At 58.8% G+C, this 21,528-nt stretch overlaps 2 protein-coding genes across 8 annotated transcripts in view; both read left to right on the top strand.

Annotated features, from left to right (window-relative positions):
* Positions 1 to 3,436, top strand: part of CUX1 (cut like homeobox 1) — a 470,594-nt gene extending 467,158 nt beyond the window's left edge. For all 3 annotated transcript variants that reach the window (XM_008018447.3, XM_008018446.3, XM_008018445.3), the window contains exons 20-23: positions 255 to 311; positions 1,320 to 1,400; positions 2,191 to 2,255; positions 2,500 to 3,436. In XM_008018447.3, the coding sequence (XP_008016638.3) occupies positions 255 to 311; positions 1,320 to 1,400; positions 2,191 to 2,255; positions 2,500 to 2,569 (273 nt within the window). In that variant the 3' untranslated portion in view covers positions 2,570 to 3,436. The remainder of the gene's footprint in view (positions 1 to 254; positions 312 to 1,319; positions 1,401 to 2,190; positions 2,256 to 2,499) is intronic.
* A 1,202-nt stretch (positions 3,437 to 4,638) lies between these two features.
* Positions 4,639 to 21,528, top strand: part of SH2B2 (SH2B adaptor protein 2) — a 38,118-nt gene continuing 21,228 nt past the window's right edge. For 2 of the 5 annotated variants that reach the window (XM_008018434.3, XM_008018433.3), the window contains exons 1-2: positions 4,639 to 4,762; positions 20,603 to 21,366. In XM_008018434.3, the coding sequence (XP_008016625.1) occupies positions 4,663 to 4,762; positions 20,603 to 21,366 (864 nt within the window). In that variant the 5' untranslated portion in view covers positions 4,639 to 4,662. Of the gene's footprint in view, positions 4,763 to 6,430; positions 6,684 to 15,112; positions 15,384 to 20,602; positions 21,367 to 21,528 lie in introns of those variants that run through there. The other 3 variants (XM_008018435.3, XM_008018437.3, XM_073012719.1) reach the window with 3 other exon arrangements.

Genomic DNA, 21,528 nt, shown 5'->3' with positions numbered 1-21,528 from the left:
GAAAACTTTCCCGTGGGCAGAATGGGCGGCTGCAGAGGCGGGGAGGGGCTCTCACAGATGTCAGGGGAGTCCAGAATGTCACACTGAGTCGACTGCACCCAGGGAAGCCCCTGGCAGCACCCCGGCAGCCCCCTGGAGGTCTGCAAGAACAGCGAGACAGGGTGACCTGTGGCTGGCCAGGCCCCGCTCTCTGCCACAAGCCAGGGTCTGTGAGGTCCTTTGGGGTCCTTTCCTGATTGTCCCTCCCTGTACAGGAGCGGCAGAGGAAGTACCTGAGTCTGAGTCCCTGGGACAAGGCCACCCTCAGCATGGTGAGTCCCTGCGCCTACCCGCCCCCTCCCCGGACAGGCCTGAGCCTCTGTCTCCAGCCACCTCTTCACCTGCCCTGCAGCCCAGGCTGGAGGAGCCGCCTGCCCTGCCAAGAGTGGCTGTGTGATCTGGGACAGGGTCTCTCCCCTTCCCAGGCAGATCCTCTGAGAGCATGGTTCATAGCAGTAGGTTCTGAACTGGGCTGCAGGGGGGCCATTCCTCAGAATTCCTGCAGCCTAGAGTCAGGCCTGGTGGCCCACACCTGTCATCCCAGCACTTTAGGAGGCGGGAGGATTGCTTGAGCCCAGGAGTTCGAGACCAGCCTGGGCAACACAGTAAGACCCTGTCTCTACAAAAACTAAAATTAGCCAGGCGCGATGGTGTGCTGTAGTCCCAGCGAGTCCCTGTAGTCCCAGCTACTCAGGAGGCCGATGGATGAGGATCACTTGAACCTAGAAAGTCAAGGCTGCAGTGAGCTATGACCACTACATTCCAGCCTGGGCAACCTTGTCTCAAAAACATTTTTGTTAAAGAATTCCAGTTGCCGGGCACGGTGGCTCACGCCTGTAATCCCAGCACTTTGGAAGGCCGAGGCGGGCGGATCACCTGAGGTCTGGAGTTCGAGACCAGCCTGGCCAACATGGTGAAACCCCATCTCTAGTAAAAATACAAAAAATTAGCCGGGCATGGTGGCAGCGCCTGTAGTCCCAGCTACTTGGAGGCTGAGGCAGGAGAATGGTGTGAACCCGGGAGGCGGAGCTTGCAGTGAGCCAAGATAGTACCACTGCATTCCAACCTGGGCGACAGAGTGAGACTCCGTCTCAGGAAAAAAAAAAAAAAAATGAATTACAGCAGCCCTTGTCTCTCACCCATAATGGTAGAATGGGAGACCCAGCTTCCTGCCCCTTCCTTCCCCTTGCCACCCTAAGGCCCTTTCTGTGAAGCCCAGGTAGCCCTGCAGGGGTGGGTGAGGCCGGCCCCATCCCCACTCACCCTTTCCTTCCTCCCAGGGGCGTCTGGTTCTCTCCAACAAGATGGCACGCACCATCAGCTTCTTCTACACACTGTTCCTGCACTGCCTGGTCTTCCTGGTGAGTGTTCACACGGGCAGGCCAGGGGCACCTTCACCACCCCTACCCCTGACCTCCAGGGCAGCACGGGCCTGTTACAGTGGCCTGGCCCCTGGACCTACCCCGAGCTGCATCCCCAGCTGGAGGCCACGCCTCTCCCCTTCAAGAGCCTTGGCCCACCCCAGGGACGAGAAGGACCCACCCCACTAGGACCTCTGGCCAGGGCACCAGCCGGGCCGCTCCGTGAAAGAGGCCTGGCTGATCGCATCTGGGACTGGTCCTGGAGGGGCTTCGTAGGAAGAAGGGATGGAGTGGGAAGGGAGCAGGTCTAATGAACTCCACCAAGGGACAGTCATGAAGGCTGCACAGGGAAGGGGCATCTTGAACTGACCTCCTCAGCTGCAGAGGGGTGTTCTAGTTAGCGGATAAGGGCCTCCATGTCTGCCAAGTTGGGGGAGAAGAGAGGTGGAAGGCTGTGTCTCTGGAAGGATCCAGCCTTGGGGACTCCTGTCCCCAGCACAGTCAAGATGGCCTCTACAGGGCTAACCTGGGCTCCAGCTCTGACCCCAGGGCCCAGTGGGTCCTGGCCCTTCCAGGGGTTGTCCCACAATATTCGGGGAGGTGCCTCCGTGTCTGGGCCCATCTGACCATCTGCAGAAACAGCAGGTGCAGGAGCATGTCTAAGGCCCACCCGCCCCGGAGCCTGGGGCTCGAGAACCTTTATGTCCCAGGCCAGGCCCAGGGGCCATGGGTGGGCTGCAGGGGTGGCCTTGAGGCGAACGGGCAGCTCACCGTGTCTCCATCTGGCCAGGTGCTCTACAAGTTGGCATGGAGCGAGAGCGTGGAGAGGGACTGTGCCACCTTCTGTGCCAAGAAGTGAGGACCCCCACTTGGGCCCCCATTCAGCCCTACAACCAGCTCCCAGAACCCCCTGCAACACCCCTGAGTTCCTGCCTCATGTCCCCCACTCCTTAGCCCTCCATCACCGCCCCCATTCTGGCCCTCCCCCTACCCCCACTCCCAGTGCCCACGACCCCCCAGCCCCACCCCATCACACGATACACATCCCCCTTTCCCAACACACACACTCGGCCTCAACAAACCTTCCCGTGTCCCCCAGGTTCGCCGACCACCTGCACAAGTTCCACGAGAATGACAACGGGGCGGCGGCTGGTGACTTGTGGCAGTGACACCCCGGCGCCTGCCCCGTGACAGTGACAGCTGCACCTCCACCCCTGACTGCTCAGTGCATCTAATCACTTAGTCTCCCTCAAAGAATCCCTCATGGAAACTGCTCTTATCCGCTGTCCAGCAGCTGCCAGAGGCCCCAGGTCTCCTTGGGTCCCCTTGAAAGAATGTCTCGGTCACATCAGGCTCGCTAGGTCCAGAGAGCCAGCCCCCAATGCTCGGCCAGGCTAAGCCGCAGAGACCCTCTCAGCCCCCACCTCAGGCTAGGGCTCTGCCCGCAGCCTGACCTCTAGCCCTGGTGGCAGAGGTCCCTCAGCTGCGAGACTGATTGGGTGACTACCAATTCCAGCTGTGGTTAATCCAGCTTGGACCTGTCTGCACTGTGATCCTCTTGGGCTCCCCTAGGATCTCCCCATGCCCCGTAAGAGGTGGAAGGCACTTCCTTCCAGGACAGCAGGCTTCGAGTCCAGTACCCCCAGCCTGCCTTTGCCACCAGCCCCACCCCGCAGACTATATGAGGTTTGACAGAGTCTGCCCCCTCCCCCACTGCACCCCGAGAGAGAGCCCCAGTCAGCGGAACAGTTTCTATTACCCCCTCCCTGCCCCCAGACCCATGTGATTTCTGCTTTCTTCTTTAGCAAGGTATTCTGGTTTCTAGGTAAGGAAGAGTCTCTAATGAGCCCGCGAGCCTCAGTCTCTTCAGACTCATGGACTGGTCTGAGGGGTCCAAGCATGTCCTAGCCAATCAGAACTGGCTGTGGACCACCCTAGCACGGCCACTTCTCAGGGCCACTGGCAGGCCTTCCTAAGTTAGATTTGTAGTTGCATATTTAGCTTTGCACATTTGAAATAAACCACGGTTGCAGCCACCCTGGTGCCGTGTGCTCTGGGACGCTGGAGGGACAGGAGGCTGGTGGGGACGCCTGCAGTGCCAACCCCTGGGAGCTGGGGCTGGCCTCACAGCTGGGCACACAGAACATTCCTCCACCTCTTCTCATCTCCAGGAATTCCATGAGCACATTCAGAGCTCTGCTGAAACCCAGATCCAGTGTCCGCCAAGTGCTTTTGAGCGGACAAGCAGCACCATCAAAAAGGGAAACCCATTCCTTTATTCAAAAACCACCCGGGGCCAGGCACAGTCGCTTACACCTGTAATCCCAGCACTTTGGGAGGCCGAGGCAGGTGGATCACTTGAGGTCAAGAGTTCGTAACCAGCCTGACCAACATGGTGAAACCCCGTCTCTACTAAAAATACAAAACTTAGCTGGGCGGGCATGGTGGCGCATGCCTGTAATCCCAGCTACTCAGGAGGGTGAGGCAGGAGAATCGTTTGAACCGGGGAGGCGGAGGTTGCAGTGAGCCGAGATCGCGCCAGTGCACTCCAGCCTGAGGACGGAGTGAGACTCCATCTCAAAAAAAAAAAAAAAAAAAAAAAAAAAAAAAAAAAAAACCACCTTTCAGGCTGTGGCTGGGTGTATGACGTGTCTTGGTCCACATCAGTTCCTGGGGAATCTCTGCTTCCCTTTCTGTGCTCCCCTTTCCCATGGGCCCTCACCTGCCAGGGGCTGCAGAGCACGTACCTGCCAATCTCCCGAGCACCAGCCTTGCATGGGAGCCCCCCTGAGCCACAGGTTCTGGGCCACCTCACCTCCAGCCCAGCCCCAGATGGAGGAATGCATTCTCTGGGTCTGGAGTGGGTGCATTAACCCATTGTCCAGGTGGCCCATGAGACTGGTGGCAAACCCAGGTCCCCCACTGCAGCCCACCAGGCCAGGGTCCCCTGGGCTACCTCTGTCTCCATTTTAGTTCTGACCAGTCTAAAGCATGTGTATCCAGGGGCCTTTCTTTGGGGTCCCAGCACCCCTCATCATCTCCCCCATCAGGACTTCTAAGCCCCCCGAGCCTCCTGCCCTCAGGGACCCAGGATGGGTCCTTTCCTCCCTGACCCTCATTCCTATCCCCAGCGAGGTGACAGCTGCTCTTGGCCAACCACGCCCCCTCCACCCCCACAGCTACTTCCACATCTCCATCAGTTCCTCCTTGTGGGTCTGAGGCGCTCTGCCGCCGGCCCCTCCCCACTTCCTCCTCCCTGGGGATGGATCCGAGCTATTGTCCTGCCCATGGCTTCCCATCTCAGGACGCTCTCTGGCCACTGTCATCCCAGCAGTGGAGTTCAGCCCACTACTCTGAACCAGGTTAGTCCACCGCGGGTCAGGCTCTCTGCTCTCCCAGGAGGGTGGAGACCACAACCAGGCCATGTATGGAGCCTCCCTCTCTCCTGCTCTCCGGCACCCCCTCCTCCCCCTTCCCAGCCTCATTCATAGGTGTCCTGGTTCCCAGCCAGGCCTCCAGGCCTGTGTGCAACTCCAATCGAGGGCTGGCCCACTGCCGAAGCTTTCATTAAAGTGTCTGCTGGCCTGGTCCTGCGAAGGGAACAGAGCCAAGATGTGGCGCAGGGAAGGGGCCTGCTTGGCTTCCATGCCCCCGTGGAGGGCAGCACCGGGGTTTTGGGCAGCAGGTGAGGGCTCTGTCCCCTCCACCTTCACCTCTGGAAGCCCCACCTTTCCATCCCTAAGAAGGGGATAAAAATCCTTGTCTGTCCAGCCTCCTGGAAAATTAGAGATGGGAAATGGCTCTGGGAAAGGTCAGAGGTCAGTTTGGGCCCGGGAGGGTGACAGACGGAGGCAGCTCCAGCTGGCAAGGAGACCAGGGCAGAACCGCCAGAGGTGGGGGCAGGGGACAGGGAGGGAGATGAGGGGAGAAGACACGCAGGGGTCCCCCACTGCTATCTCCAGCAGCAAGATCTACTCTCATCTCTGAGGGGCCCTTTCCACACCTCTGCCCCCACTGAAGCCCTCCCTCCCCTCTCGGACCTCTTCCAGTCCCGCTGAGCCCCCTACACCTCTTTCAGGAAGCCTCCCAGAGCCCCCCCACCAGCGGTCTGGCCACCTGACCCCTCAGCACCAGGGGTCAGGCCACAAGTGCCCCGCAAAGCCCAGCGGGACTGTTTCCTTAGCCCGACTGGTCTCTGCCCTAACGCAGGCGAGTTCTGGAGCCAGGAAGGGGTGAGCAAGGTGCCAGGGCTGCGGCCCCTCATCGCCCCTCTATGATCTCTGACACCTCTCCGGGTGGCATCAGGCCCCCATCACAGCGAAGGCTGGGTGGTGGGGGCACAGCGCTCTGGGGGCCGTCCCGCGCTGTGTCCCGGGGGCGATTTCCCGCACCGGAGGGCTGGAGGGAGGGGGCGTGGTGGCGCCCTCGGGATTTATGAGAACCAGACGTCGACTTCCCCCGTTGCGACATCCAGGCCTCCTCCAGGCTCCCATTGTCCCCGCTGCGGAGGGTCTGGCCACAGCGGCGGCTCCCGCGAAGCACCCGTCACCGAGGGACGCTTCGAGGGCTTCCGCGCCCCATACAGCCGCCACGCAGGACACTCCCCCGGCCCCACGAGCCGCGCTCCCGGGGCTACCACCACCCCGGGCTCGAGAGGTCGCTTCCGCGAGAAGGAGGGGGAGTCCCGTGCCTGGCCTGGGACCGGCTCTGCGAAAAGAGGACCCCGGTCCAGATGGGGCAACTCGGAGCCGGCCCCTAACCCCTCTCTCCGGGCCCCAGGGCCGGGCGGTCTCGGCAACGCAGCTGCGGGCAGCCAGCAAGCACCGGCCCCCGGCGCAGCTCGGGCTCCGCGGAGGGCTGGGGGCGTGGCGGGGGCGGGGCCTGAGCCGCGCAAGGAGGGGCTGGAGGGGACTGATCCAGAAGGCGTGAGGGGGCGGGCGGGGCGGGGCTCGCGGTGGGGGCGGGGGCGGGGCTCGCGGCGGGGGCGGGGCCGGGAGGCGCGCGCCTTGCGGGCGGGGGGCGCGCCGCGCGGGGCTGGGCTCGGAGCGCGCGGAGCTCGGCTGCCGGAGAGCCGCGCGGGGAACGCGCCGGTACCGCGAGGAGCGCACGAGCCTTAGAGACGGTGAACCAGGGAGGGAGCAGCCGCCACCGTCGCCAGCTCCCTCCCGGAGGGAGCCCAGTCCGCCGCGGGCCATGAGCCACCGGGCCCGGGGAGCCCGGCCGCGGTACGGGCAGCGCTCAGCCGGCGCCCCAGCCCGCTCGGCCGCAGCTGCGCGCCTGTAGGTATGGCCTCCTTGTACACAGTTCCTCGCTCCCTGGTCCTTCCCCCGGGACCCCTGTCTGTCCCCCGGGACGTGCGCTGTGTGAGCACCGCTGCCCCGCGGAGAGCGGCCGCACGCGCCTCGGTTCGCGCGTGTCGTCTTTGTGTGCGCGGGTGGGAGGGAGGAGGGCGCGCGAGGGAGGGGACGCGCCCCCGGCTGGGATCGGCTCTCGGATCCCCATCCCGGGCGGGGCGGGGAGCCGCTGGAGGGGCCGAGCCGCCTCTGGAGCAGCTGCGCCCCCGCCCCCTGCTAGGGCCCCGGCCGAGTGGTAGGGCGAGAGGAGCCGGGCCCCTAGAGGAGGGGTCTCTGGTTGGGGGAGGGGGCGCCCAGGTTTCTTCCCTACGCTGGGAGCGCTGGGAGGGGGCGTCAACCTAGAATGAGGGTGAGGGCCACGGGGTGGGATCGGGAAGAACCTCCTCCAGGCCACAGTCTCCGGGCAGACACGCCCTCCCTTTGGCCCAGGCACCCCTTTCTCGACCCGCCCACCCGGGCAGCTCCCCGGAGCCCCCGATTGCGGGGAGGATCGTGGAGGGTGCCCAAGAGGTCGGCTCCTTTAAGAAGGGGCGGATTCGTGCCCTCCATTCAGGCCCTTGGGCCTCTGCCATTGATGAACCTGCGGGCAGCGCCGACCGGAACCGCGCCAGCCCAGCGGGCTGAGGCCGGGCAGAGGCAGGGACGCTTCCCGGCCCCCTGCAGCCCCGAAGTGGGGGCCTTCAGGGAGGGAAGTCTGCAGTGACTGGGGCCTCTCAGGAGCCATGCAAGGCAAACTGGGCAGCCTCAGCCGAGACCCTGAACAGCAATAAGCCAGGATCTACGTGCACTTCCAGCTGGTGCAAGGGAGAGCCTCAGGCTAGGCTGTCAGACCTGGGTGGAGCCCTACCAATGCCCTCGAGCCCACATCACCTACCCTGTAAAATGGGACGGTGCTGCCTGCCTCCTAGCTACGGACCCGGCAACTCCCGGCAGGAGTTGCGTCCCAGAGGCAGGTCCCCGGAGCTCCTCTGGGAGGACTGAGGGCAGGGGGTGTGGTTTCCCCAAGAGGCTTCGACTGCCTCTTGAGCCGAAGCCCCCCTACTCTGTCCCACCTTGAACTCTCCCAACCTCTTCCCTTCTGACCTCCCCGCTCCACGCAGGAAGAGGTTGGGAGAGTGACCTAGAACTTTTCAGTTCCAGGAACTTTGGGAGAGGTCTGGCGGTGGCGGTGGTGGCACTGCTTCTAGGCTAGTGTGGATCAGGGCGTTTTGGGGGGTCTCAGAGACAGTTTCCCACCAGCCACTTCCTTAGAAGTCTGTCCTACCAGCATCGGAGAACAGCCCCACCCCGCGCCGGGCCGGCTTCTGATGCTGCTTGGTTTAATGCTTCTAGGTAATCAAGGGTTAATGCACATGCTTTTCTTTTTATCCTTGTTGTGAAAAATCTGTCTAAAGTGTCTAAATCCCTCTTCCCTACTTAGCATGGATCTCCTAGGGAGGACTTCTGTGCAAATACAGAGGGGTGGGCTTCCCTTGGGGGTCTTGGAAGTGGGATCTCCACCCAAGTGATCCTGGGCCTCCCAGGGCTGAGCTTTTGGTTTCAAACTTACTCGTGCCAAGCTAAGGGCATCAGGGTCGCTGTTTGTGTCATCTTTACAACAACCCTGTGGGTTTAGTGCTATTATTTTCCCCGCAGAGGGAGGGGAAGTGACTGGCCCAAAGTCCTGCAGTCAACCAGTCAGGCCTCCCAACCACTCCTCTCTGACAAGAGCCTGGCACTTCTTGCCCTGTCTACCCAGCCTGGGTTGCAAGGAATTGGGGGTTTAGGGGCTTAGGCCTCCTGGCTGCTGTCTCCCTGGGGCTAGGGTCCAGTCTTGAGGCCTGCGCTCATTCTTACTCTCCAGGTGAGGTCAGGGGACTGGTCAGAACCCGGGGCCTGGAGAGGTTTCTCTTTCTGGCTCACCTGGTTGGGTGCTGTTTTATGGCTATGCTCTGTCTAGGGGGATAGCAGGTGTGACCCCTCAACACGAGGTCACAGCCCACACCTGTTTGGGCAGAGCAAGGCAGGGCATCGCTGTGTGGGTGTGCAACATCTTTTGGTTCCTCTGGGTGACGCAGGGTTTGGGCCCCATTCTCCACATACTTCCGGCCCATCTGAGGGTAGCGCCCACCTGGGGGTGGGGAGGACAGCCAGCCAGGAGCTCACGGTCTGGTGGAAGAGACAGGCTACAGCCATGTGGTGTGGTGGAGGGGCAGGGGGCAAGGGTGGAGGTGGGGACAGGATCAGGGGGTGTTCCCAAGGCCTCTGTGGGCTTGGGGGCTTACCTGCTATTGGGGCAGAACAGGGGAAGTAGGCAGTGCCTGGCTGGGTGCTGAGGCTCTATGCAGAGGACAAGCAGGAGTTGGAGGAAGAGGATGTATTCGAACTTGGAGGTGGTGAGTTTGAGGTACCTGGAGATCAGCCAGGCTGGGAGTTAAGCTCAGAGAAAGGCCCGGGGAAGCTTTATTAGCACCTGTAGTCCCCAGAATTTGGGGATGCTCAGATCTTAGGGGTGCCACCAGAGGTCTCAGGAGGCACTGGTATGTGTGTCCTGGAAAAGCCAGAAGGCAGCTGGGTGGGATGAATTGGGGGAGGTACTAAGGGGATATCCTGCAGGTTTAGGGGGCTGGGCCAGGGCCCATGTGAGGCTTATGACGCTGGGGGAGTGGAAGGGACTGAGTGTCTCAGGCCAAGGCTGGAGATGGGGGGGACCTCTGCTCTGCAACCCCAGAAAGGCAGGGTGGGTTGGGAGTAACCAGGGCCAGTGCAGGTGGAACCAGCCCAGCCTGCCCTCCACCTGCAGAGCCCATCCAGGAACTGTCCAGCACTGGGTGCTCCTGAAGGAGGCTGAGTCTGCCTCTTGAGTCCCCAAGCCCTGGCTTAGCTTGTTGTCCTGACCCCCACTTCCTGCAGAACCCAGCTGTGGATGCCCCTGGCCCTCCAACCCGGCCACTCAGAGTGCCCTATCCCCTAACGGTGGTCATTTCCTTTCCGGAAACAGGGACTCGGTCTTCCCACTGTGCCCCTGGAAGGGGAGTTCCCCAGAAACAGGGCTCAGAAAGGGACCAACCTGGAACTTGGCTCCATAGCCCTCTTTTTTTTTTTTTTTTTTGAGACAGTCTTGCTCTGTTGACCAGGCTGGAGTGCAGAGGCGTGCAATCTCGGCTCACTGCAACCTCCACATCTGGGGTTCAAGCAATTCTCATGCCTTAGCCTTCTGAGTAGCTGGGGTTACAGGTGTGCACCACCACGCCTGGCTAACTTTTGTATTTTTAGTAGAGATGCAGTTTCACCGTGTTAGCCAGGCTGGTCTCAAACTCCTGACCTCAAGTGATCCGCCCTCCTCGGCCTCCCAAAGTGCTGGGATTACAGGCGTGAGCCACTGCACCCGGCCTCCCCTCTTGCCCATTCTGCGGCCCTGGACCCTCCCACCTGGCGTCTGACACACAGTGGGAGCTCACCACGGCGTGGTGGCCAGTGCATTGAGGGTAGTCACCTCCCTCCCCAGAACCCCATTTCTTCATCTCTACAATGGAGAAACAACTCTTTCTTCCAGGGAAGATGTGAGGGGAGAAGGGTTTTAACAGGGACATGGCCCACTGAAATGTGGGTTCTAGAATGCTGACCTTGGCCGCACTGGAGCCTGGGTTTATGTGTTGGGGCAGTGGGTACCTCTGCAACCGTCTGCTGCGAGCAGTTGGAGAAAAAGGGAATGAACAGAGCTGTGATTTTTAAACAAATGGCTTTTTTAATCTTCATGACAGCCTCTTAAGGTTGGCACTGCTGTCACCTCCATCTTAACAGATGGGGAAACTGAGGCTCCAGAGTCCAAGGGGTCCTGCTGGGCAGCAGGGCAGCTGGGATTCAAACCCAGACAATCTGGCTCCGGATCTCAGACTTTTAACACTGTCCCAGCACGTCAAGTGACCAGAGGTGGTCATAGGGAGACGCCCAGGCAGTGGGGCTCCCTTTGCTGGGGAGCAACTGTCAAATGCAACTGTGGGAATCCCTGGGACTGAGGGTCTGCAGGCCCCGGTGCCAGCAGAGCTTGTCAAGCTTGGGATGTCTGCAAAAGCCGGGGGGACTCAGCAGAAGGGCTCCCACCCTCCCATGGCGGTGGCAAAGGCTGAGCATGCCATGAGAGGCCTGGGGTTGTCCTGGGTGCGGAGCTGTTGTAATAGCTGCCTCCAAGCGATGCTGCTCAGGGCGGGCCTTGGACTAGAAAGTTATCTGCACGGAAGAGCAGCTAGGGAAACTAATGCTCAGAACAGCCAAGACCACTTAGTACCTACTCACCCATACAGAGGCATACAAGTCCCAAGGGCTCTGAATCCACACCTGGCCCCATCACCAGCCAGAAGGTCCCCACCCACCCATCATGCAGTGAGGTTATAGCAAGTTCAAGGGTGTTAAGACCAGAAACCATGCCTACTTTGCCTTCTGCCAGGGTGGTGGAGTGAACGCAGGTATTCTGGGAGGGGAGGGTTGGGGAATTCCAGCCACATCTGGTGGAATTCCAGCACATCTGGCCCTGGTTCAGAGCCTACCTTGTGGGGTTGCGGTCTCTGGGGAGGCGAGGAGTAAAATGGGCTTGAAAACCAACGCCCACGTATTCAGCGGTGAAACAGAGACTGAGCTGTGTGCTCTGTTCCTGAATCTACAGGGAAGAGAGACACTCATACCTAGTCAGCGGGTGGGAGTCACTCCAGGCCGGAGGGATGGCCTGCCCAAAGAGCGTCTGTGTCCTGCCCAGGGAGGGCGGCAGAGAGGAGGCTGGAGGGGTGGAAGGGACTGCCCTGCTGAGGCCAGGAGGGCGCTCGAGGAACAGCAGGATTGAAAGCCTCTGTTGTCCAGAGCAAGGCTGAGTGGGCCAGGCCCGTGCTGCTAAGGTCCTGAGGACCCCTAAGGGTAGTGGACATGAGAAGGCATGGCTGGGCAGCTTTTCTGAGGATGGTGGAGGTGAGCAGAGTGAGGCCTTGTATCTTGTGTCAGGCAGGGAGGTACCTCAAGAAGAGACTGCACAAGACCAGCCTGGGCAACATAGTGAGACCCCCACCTCTACCAAAATATCAAAAAATTACTTGGGGCCGGGTGCTTGGGGCCGGGTGCACTGGCTCACAATCCTAACAATTTGGGAAGCTGAGGCGGGCGGATCACCTGAGGTCGGAAGTTCGAGACCAGCCTGGCCAACATGATGAAACCCTGTCTCTACTAAAAATACAAAAATTAGCCAGGCTTGATGGGATGCATCTGTAGTCCCAGCTACTCAGGAGGCTGAGGCAGGAGAATCGCTTGAACCCAGGAGGCGGAGGTTGCAGTGAGCCAAGATCACGTTATTGTACTCCGGCCGGGGCAACAGCGAGACTCGGTCTCAAAAAAAAAAAAAAAAAAAAAAAAAAATTTTACCTGGCCATGGCGTCATGTGCCTGTAATCCCAGCTACTTGGGAGGCTGAGACAGGAGAACTGCTTGGCCCCAGGAGTTTGAGGCTGCAGTGAGCTATGATTGTGCCACTTCTCCCCAGCCTGGGCCACAGAATGAGACTTTGTCTCAAAAAACAAAACAAAACAAAGCCTGTTTCCCCATCGTGAATGGTTCATTGGGGGATAGGTGGCACTGCCCACCCCAGGATGTAGGAGAGGACCCTTAGTTCTGACCCTCTCCCCGTTCATGCACTTGGTTCTCTGACTGCCGCTCTGAGGACGGAGCTAAGTGAGGGTGCAGGAGGAAGGGGCATCACTTGGCAGTGGGGCGCAGCCTTTGGGGGTGCTGCATAGCTAGTTTGACCTGTGGGACCACCGACCATCCCTCCTCTTCCTGGGCCTCCTGGCCTCTTGTGGCTGGGACGGTGCTGGGGAGGGGTTGGGGGTGCCAGCTGGACGTGGGCGGGGCTCCTGCCTCTCCCCGCCCCCAGGGCCACCGCCCACTGCGCCGCGCATCGATTGGTCGCGGGCCCGTTAGCGGGGGCGGTGAGTCCGACTCATCAATATTTTAAGAAATGACCCGGCCTTGGGGTCTGGAACTGCTGAGCGGGCGGGGGCTGAAGACCGGCCTTTTTTTTTGTCCTCCAATTGTCAGCGCTATTTTTACCGCCGGAAAGCTGCCGCCCCTCCCCCATGCCGCCTGGACTGACTGTCTAGCTGAGCTGGGGGCTGGGGTCTCTTGTCTGGGTTGCTGGTGTTGGGGTTAGGAGAGGCTGTGGCTTGGAAAGGCGATGAGCAGGGACTCCATTAGTCTCCCCCGCCCTCCTCGCTCCATCCTCCCCACCAAAAACCCCTCTGAAGCCCCCATCCCATCCGAGATGGTAACGAAAAACATTTTTTCAGGAAGAGAAGGCAGACAGCCCAACTGAGCCTAGAAAAACCGGAGGTTGGGGGAGTGTAATGGATTGGGGGAGGGTGGTCTACCCGCCCAGTGCTTCGAGGAGGGCCAGTACTGTAGGGGGTCCTGGGTAGGCTTCCTTTGTCTCCAACGCCAGTCCTCAGAGAAGCAGCCTGTGAGGGGGAGAGGCAACCCCCTACTTGTCCCTGGTCCCAATGGAATGACAGCCCAGTCTTCGATGTCCAAGGCCATCACTTCTGCATCAGAATCAGGAGCCCCTAGAGGCCACACACAGCTCCAGTAGCCCCATTTTACTGATAGGGAAGCAGAGGCACCGAGAGACACAGAGCCTGGCCCAGGATAGAGTCCAAATCTCCCAGAACCCAGTCCAGCACTGCCCGGCACCAACTCAGCTGGTCTGTTCTGACACCCTGGGACCATAGGAGGAGAGCTGACCACCAAGACAGTTAAAGACCACAGGGTCTTGGAGATCAGAGAGGCAGAGCAGTATAGGGAAGGTTTCCTGGGAGAAGAGGTTTTGTTTTGGTTTGGTTTTTTGAGACAGGGTCTCACTCTGTTGCCCAGGCTGTAGTGCAGTGGTACAATCTCGGCTCACTGCAGCCTCAGCTTACTGGTTTAAAGCAAACCTCTTGCCTCAGTCCCCCAAGTACCTGGGACTACAGGCGTGTGCCACCACGCCTGGCTAATTTTTGTATTTTTAGTACAGACGGGGTTTCACCATGTTGCCCAGGCTGCTCTTGAACTCCTGAGCTCAAGTGATCTACCCGCCTTGGCCTCCCAAAGTGCTGGGATTGCAGGCGTGAGCCACCGCTCCCGGCCAGGAGAGAGGGTTTTGCACGATCTAAAGGCAGGGGAGATGTTGATAGTTGGAAGAGCAAAGTCCCTAGAGAGGGCTTGAAACACCAACCTTGGCAACACCTGGAGGCTGGGGGAGCTCCCGCCCTGCCCATGACTGCACATGGGTTATAACATTGCAGACACCACCTCCTGTCCCATCTTGCCACCGAGTGGTCAGAAAGTGAGGAGAGTAGGCTCAGAGGTTGGGAGTGTGGTCAGTGTCACTCACTCGGGGAGCCCCTGCGGGGTCACGCCTTGAGCCCAGGTCAGCCAAGCTCCCTACACATGGTCTCCTCCCCAGTTCTGGTCCCAAAGGTGGGTGGGGACAGCACACTCCTGCCCCTGCCACAGCCAGGCCCCCTTCCCTGTGGCTTACAGCCTCCCCTCTGCAGAGAACCATGTCGGGGCCTCCCTCTCTCCATCTGAAGCCAGGTGGGAGCCTCCCTGCTGGCACTGCTGTTTGGAGACTTATACCTCTAGCTGCTCAACCTGCTTCATCTGTGTATCCGGGGCTGGTCCTACTGAGGACTGCTGTGCCCAGCATCAGGCCTACAGGCTCCTGGCTGGCTTGCGGGGTTAGGTAGGGGAGGTCAGGGCAGTCCCAACCTCCCAGTGCCTCCCAGGCCAGTCCATGCCTAGGACCTGGCCATACCTGCCATGCCCTTGGAAGATTCCTCTCTAAGTTCCACTCCCACTCCAGTAAGGGCTACCTGAGACGCACCTGCGAGAGCCTTCCCCAGGGCCCTGTCCCGCATCTCCGTGCCTTCTCCCTACCAAGAGTTCCTCCAGCCAGCAGGACGAGCTGGGGGCAACAGGGATGGATGTCTGAGGACTCGGCACTGGGGCTGACTTCCTGCCTGCCCCCATGTGGGGGCATAATCATGTCACTCAGGGACCCCACACCTCCCCTTCCCAGGCTGCCAAGTCACTGGCTCTGAGCCCCCGGGGGGTCCTAATGGTACCAGGAGAGAGGTGGCCACCATCAGGGGCACTAGCATACTGGATAAATGGTTGGGCTTGGAGCTCAGGGACAGGGTTTCATGGGTTCAGCTGCGGCCCCACCCCAACCCCAGGAAATGTCACCCCCGCAGGTCAAGGACTGGGCCTGGGCTCATCACCTTCCCTAGAGGCCGTGGTGGTGGTGGTGGTGGTGGTGGTGGTGGTGGTGGTGGTGGTGGTGGTGGTGGCAGGTGTGTTCCCGTCTCCACCCCTCAGGGAAGAAGCAAGTTCCAGGAGCCTGGACTATGACTCAGGTCTCCCTTTTGCCCTGCGCACTTTCTGTGTCAGATGGGGAGACAGTCGTGAGGACAGACACTTGGAGTACCCTACAACTCGCACCATGCAAGACAGACAGTCAGGAGGAGACCGTGGGAGCTCAGAGGAGACACTTGTGCTGGCCTGGGTTGGGGAGAAAGGAGAGGTGTCAGGGAAGGCTTCCTGGAAGAAGTGGCTTCTGGATTAATTATTGAAGGGTGAGTAGGAGTTAGGGGAAGAAAGGAGGGGGCAGGGGAAAGGTCAGGCATGAGCAAAACTCATTGGGGCCTCAGTCCCCATCCTCCCCCCACCTTCATGAACTCTAAACACCACCAACACTACCCAACCACCGATATCCTGATAAGCCCTGCCCCCAACTCATTGTTCAGGCCCCCAGCACCCTCTTTATTTTATTTGCACTCATGAAGCCCAATGCAATAACCACCTCTTGAAGGAAACCTTCCAAACTCCCTACTCCCCTCCCCCAGTACCAAGGCAGGAGTCTCCTAGGAGACCACTGGTTTGGAAACCCGTCCTTGAAGCTAAGCAGGCTCAACCGGGAGCCCTGTTCTGTCCCTGGGGCTGTCCCTTGGTTATTGACTGCAGATTGATGGCGAGGTTGCCCCAAGGAGAGAGGGAATTCCCACGGTGCCCTATGGCCCAGAGGCCTCACAGATGATCTCGCAGAAGTGGGGCAGCTATTTTTACCTGGCATTTAATTACAGGGTTTGGATCCCAGAGGAGAGATGAGATGGTGATCCCAGGAGCTGCGAGGGAGGGGCATTCCGGGAACTGTGGGGATCTTGGGAGGACAGGCGAGGGCATGAACCTCTAACTCAGTTCCTCGGAAGGATGGGCGCTTGTCCCCCAATACTGGGCTGGCTCCTCAGACAGGGACTCCCCAGGGCACTACATCACCCCACTTCATCATTATTGGGAATTTTCCCCCTGGGTTGGATGGGGGCTGTACGCACACAGCAGGTTGGACCTGCGCCCCCAGGAGCAATGGCAAGGCCCCCAGGTGATGAGGTGGGTCCAAGCCACACAGTTTAGCCATCCAGAGCTGTGAAGGACAGAGGGGCCTGGGAATAAGAGAATGACGCTGGGGTGAGGAGACCGCTGGGATTCCTGGATTGGGGCATCTTCAAAATCGGATTTGAATGGGAATTCTGGGGGAAACCAGATTCCAGAACATGGGAATGTAAGTAGAAGCGTGCAAGCCATTGTGATGGAAAGAAGCAGGGTCTTCAATGTCAGTTCAAAAACTTGGTCCCTTTAGCCAGGCATGGTAGCTCTTGCCTGTAGTCTGAGCTACTCGTAAGGCTGAGGTGGGAGGATCGCTTGAGCCCAGGAGTTGGAGGCTGCAGTGAACTATGATCTTGCCACTGCACTCCAGCCTGGGAGACACTGCGAGACTCTGTCTGAAAAAAAAAAAAAACCTGGGTTCTTATCCACAGCTTTGCTTTCAGATGCCCATGGTCAACAGAGGTTTGAAAATATTAAATAGAAAATCCCGGAAGTAAACATACAAATAAAAATGTAAATTGCAGGCCATTCTGAGTAGCAGGATGAAATCTCAAGCCATCCCGCTGTTCTGCCTGGGATGTGAATTATCCCTTTGTCCGGCATATCCGCGCTTTGGATATGACCCGCTCACCACTTAGGAGCTATCTGGGTTATTAGATCCAAAAAAACGTAGTGGGCCAGGTGCAAGTGGCTCATGCCTGTAATTTCAGCACTTTGGGAGGCCAAGGCCAGAGGATTGCTTGAACCCAGGAGTTCAAGACCAGCCTCATCAGAAGAGTGAGATCCCGTCTCTAAACACACACACACACACACAAATACAGTGTACAGAGGTTCAGTATTAACCAGTTTCAAGCATCTGCTAGGGGTGTTGGGACATACACCCCTTGGACAAGAGGGAACTACCATATTTGATCCACAGTAGGAGGAGACCCCTCAAGTCTTGGAGTCACTGCAGACCTGGGCAAGCACCCTGGACCTGTCTTGTCACTAACAAGCTGTTTGTCGTCAGGCCCCATGTGAGGGCTTAGGCGGTGACAGCTGTGACATGCCTGGTGCGCCGAATACATTCATTTGTTCATTCTGGTCAGTGTTTCCCAAGCGCCTGCCGTATGCCCAGCACTGAGGACACAGCCGCTTCTAGGTCTGGCAAAATCCCTGCCTTGTGAAACTGGCGTTCTCGGGGGAAGGGGAAGGGGGTGGAGGGGAACACACGACCAAGCAACTAAATCTATACTATGTCAGCCAGCAGTAAGGATAATGGTGAAAATAGGCAGAGTGCATGGAACGCATCAGAGGGAGTATTGTCATGAGACGGATTTGTCATTCTCAAGAGTGGTCAGGGAAGGCTATCGGCCAAGCCTATGGTTGCACAGGTGAGGGAATGTGGAGGAAAGAGCACTCCAGGCACGTGCAAAGGTCCTGAGGTAGGAATTTGGCTGCTATGGTTCTGGGAGGGCGAGGAGGCAGGTGCAGCCAGGGAAGAGTGGCAGGAGGTATGTCCAGAGGGATAAACGGAGGCAGATTATGTCAGGCCCTAGGGGCTGTGGATAGGGCCTCGGGCTTCGGCTTTTACTCTGTTTTGTTGTTTTTGTTTGTTTGTTTGTTTGAGACGGAGTCTGGCTGTGTCGCCCAGGCTGGAGCTCAGTGGCATGATCTCCACTCACTGCAAGCTCCGCCTCCCAGGTTCAGGCTTTTACTCTGTTTTGTTGTTTTTGTTTGTTTGTTTGTTTGTTTTGAGACGGAGTCTGGCTGTGTTGCCCAGGCTGGAGCACAGTGGCGTGATCGCCACTCACTGCAAGCTCCGCCTCCCAGGTTCACGCCATTCTCCTGCCTCAGCCTCCCGTGTAGCTGGGACTAGAGGCGCCCACCACCGCGCCCGGCTAATTCTTGTATTTTTAGTAGAGATGGGGTTTCACCATGTTAGCCAGGATGGCCTCGATCACCTGACCTTGTGATCCGCCCATCTCGGCCTCCCAAAGTGCTGGGATTACAGGCCTGAGCCACCGCGCCCGGCCTCGGCTTTTACTCTGACTGTAGTAGGAACCACTGCAGGATTTTGTGCAGAGGAGGGACTTGATCTGTCTTGTGTTTTGGTTTTGGGTTTTTGTTTTTGTTTTGTTTTGTTTTTGAGTCAGAGTTTCTATCACCAGCTGGAGTGCAGTGTCACGATCATAGCTCACTCCAGCCTCCAACTCCTGGGCTCAAGCGATTCTCCCACCTCAGTCTCCTTAGTATCTAGAACTGTAGGCATGCCGCCACATCCAGATTGGTCTTGTTTTTGAGATAGAGTCTTGCTCTGTTGTCCAGGCTGAAGTATAGTGGTGCCATCACGGCTCACTGTAGCCTCAACCTCCCAGGCTAAGGTAATCCTCCTGAGGAGGGCTACCTCCACATTCAGGCATGCCACCACATTCAGATCAACTTTTTTTTGTTTATTTTTTTGAGACAGGGTCTTGCTCTGTCCCCAGGCTGGAGTACAGTGGCACCATCACAACTCACGGTGGCCTTAACCTCCCAGGCTCAGGTGATCCTCCTGAGTAGCTGGGACTACAGGTGTGCACCACCATGCCCAGCTAATTTTTTGTATGTTTTTTGTAAAGACAGGGTTTTGCCATGTTGCCCATGCTAGTCTTGAGCTCCTGAGCTCAAGTAGTCTGATCACCTCGGCCTCCCAAAGTGCTGGAATTACAGGCCAATGTGTAAGCCAATGTGCCTGGCCAAGACAATTGTTTTGTTATTACTTTTTATTTTTTTCTTCTTCTTTTTTTTTTTTTTTTTTTTTTTTAGATGGAGTCTTGCTCCGTCGCCCAGGCTGGAGTGCAGTGGCACCATCTCGGCTCACTGCAAGCTCCGCCTCCTGGGTTCATGCCATTCTCCTGCTTCAGCCTCCCGAGTAGCTGAGACTACAGGCACCCACCACCACACCCGGCTAATTATTTGTATTTTTAGTAGAGACGGGGTTTCACCGTGTTAGCCAGGATGGTCTCGATCTCCTGACCTCGGGATCCGCCCACCTCAGCCTCCCAAAGTGCTGGGATTACAGGCATGAGCCACCGCGCCCGGCCTTTTTTCTTTTTTCTTTTTCTTTTTTTTTTTTTGTTTTGTTTTTGAGATGGAATCTGGCTCTGTCACCTAGACTGGAGAGCAGTGGTGGGATCTCAGCTCACTGCAACCTCCACCTCCTGGGTTCAAGCAATTCTCGTGCCTCAACCTCTCAGACGGCTGGGACTACAGGCATGCGCCACCACGCCCAGCTAATTTTTGTATTTTTAGTAGAGACGAGGTTTCATAATGTTGGCCAGAATGGTCTCAATCTCTTGACCTCGTGATCCACCTGCCTTGGCCTCTCAAGATGCTGGGATTACAGGCATGCGCCACCACACACAGCAGTCTTGAGTTTTGGAAATGACTGGGCTCCTGGGAGGAGAACAGACTTTAGAGGAAGTGAGATCAGGATCCCGGAGACCATGAAGCAGCTGCTGGAATGCTGCATGCAAGAAAAATAGTTATGTGAATCCCAGGACAGCAGCCTGGACCGGGAGGAAGGAGCTGAGTCCTAGGTATATTTCAAAGGTCCAGCCAGCAGGATTTCATGTGACTTCTTCGTTTCTACCCGGCTTTGGGGGACCTCAGAAGAGGTCACTGAGGAAGTGAGGCCACCAGAGGCTCATGGGGACCCCACTTGAAAGCATCTGTCATCCCAGCCTCTTCTGCCAGCCCCAGGAATGACCCTGAGGTTCCCTGAGACTATTGTTTGGGGAGAGAATGAATACAGGGCTGCCCCTTCTGCAGACACCACCTCTGCTTCCCCAGTTGTCTTTCTCTTTTTTTTTTTTTTTTTTTTTTGCACAGTCTCACTCTGTCGCCTAGGCAGGAGTGCAGTGGGGCAATCTCGGCTCACTGCAACTTCTGCCTCATGGGTTCAAGTGATTTTCCTGCCTCAGCCTCTGGAGTGGCTAGGACTATAGGCGTGTGCGACCACGCCCGGCTAATTTTTGTATTTTTACTACAGCCTCCGCCTCTTGGGCTCAAGCAATCTCCTGCCTCGCCTCAGCCTTTCGATGGCTGGGGTTAAGGCGTGCACCACCACACCCGGCTAGCCGGCTAATATTTGTATTTTTAGGAGAGACGGGGTTTCACCATGTTAGCCAGGCTGTTCTCGATGATCCGCCTACCTCGGCCTCCCAAAGTGCTGGGATTATAGGCGTGAGCCACCGCCCCCTGCCCCAGTTGTCTTTCTGTTACACGCATCCATGCTGCTTGGAAGGTCTGCCTGCTGTAGTCCCACAACACACACGTGTGCATGTACACACATACAGCCCCAGAGAGTCCTAGGGGAGCTGGAAGGAGGGGACAGGTGGGCACACTGGTCACAGGCCTGAAAGTAACTGCGCGCTCTTCTCGCCCGCAGCCGCAGGTGGCTGCAATGGGACGGAAGCCATGAATGGTGCCGCCCCCGGCCCCGCCACAGCCGCCCCGGTCCCGGTCCCGGTCCCGGACTGGCGGCAGTTTTGCGAGCTGCACGCGCAGGCGGCCGCCGTGGACTTTGCGCACAAGTTCTGCCGCTTCCTGCGGGACAACCCAGCCTACGACACTCCCGACGCTGGCGCCTCCTTCTCCCGCCATTTCGCCGCCAACTTCCTGGACGTCTTCGGGGAGGAGGTGCGCCGCGTGCTGGTGGCCGGACCAACGACTCGGGGCGCGGCCGTGCGCGCGGAGGCCATGGAGCCGGAGCCCACGGACACCTCTGCACTCAAGGCAGCGCCCTACGGCCACTCGCGGAGCTCGGAGGACGTGTCCACGCATGCTGCCACAAAGGCCCGCGTCCGCAAGGGCTTCTCGCTGCGCAACATGAGCCTGTGCGTGGTGGACGGCGTGCGCGACATGTGGCATCGGCGCTCCTCTCCCGAGCCCGAGGCAGGAGCTTCCCTGCGCGCCGCCGAGCCCTCGGCTGAGCCCCGCGACAAGTGGACGCGGCGCCTGAGGCTGTCGCGGACGCTGGCGGCCAAGGTGGAGCTGGTGGACATTCAGCGTGAGGGGGCCCTGCGCTTCATGGTGGCCGACGACGCGGCCGCGGGCTCCGGGGGCTCAGCGCAGTGGCAGAAGTGCCGCCTGCTCCTGCGCAGGGCTGTGGCCGAGGAACGCTTCCGCCTGGAGTTCTTTGTGCCACCCAAGGTGAGTTACCCCATAACTCCCACCTCCTGGGGGGCCCAGAGGAGGCGCCTGGGCAGCAGCTGAGGGTGCCAGGGACACTGCCTTTGGGGACCACGTGGTCTAATCTGGTTGACAGGGTGGAGTATTTAGTGCCAGGACCCTGGGAGGTGGGCCTGTCATGCC

This window comes from Chlorocebus sabaeus, chromosome 28 (assembly GCF_047675955.1).
Source record: "Chlorocebus sabaeus isolate Y175 chromosome 28, mChlSab1.0.hap1, whole genome shotgun sequence".
NCBI classification, from domain to species: domain Eukaryota; kingdom Metazoa; phylum Chordata; class Mammalia; order Primates; family Cercopithecidae; genus Chlorocebus; species Chlorocebus sabaeus.
The sequence above is the reverse complement of the archived record's forward strand: the minus strand, read 5'-3'. Positions and strand labels throughout refer to the sequence as shown.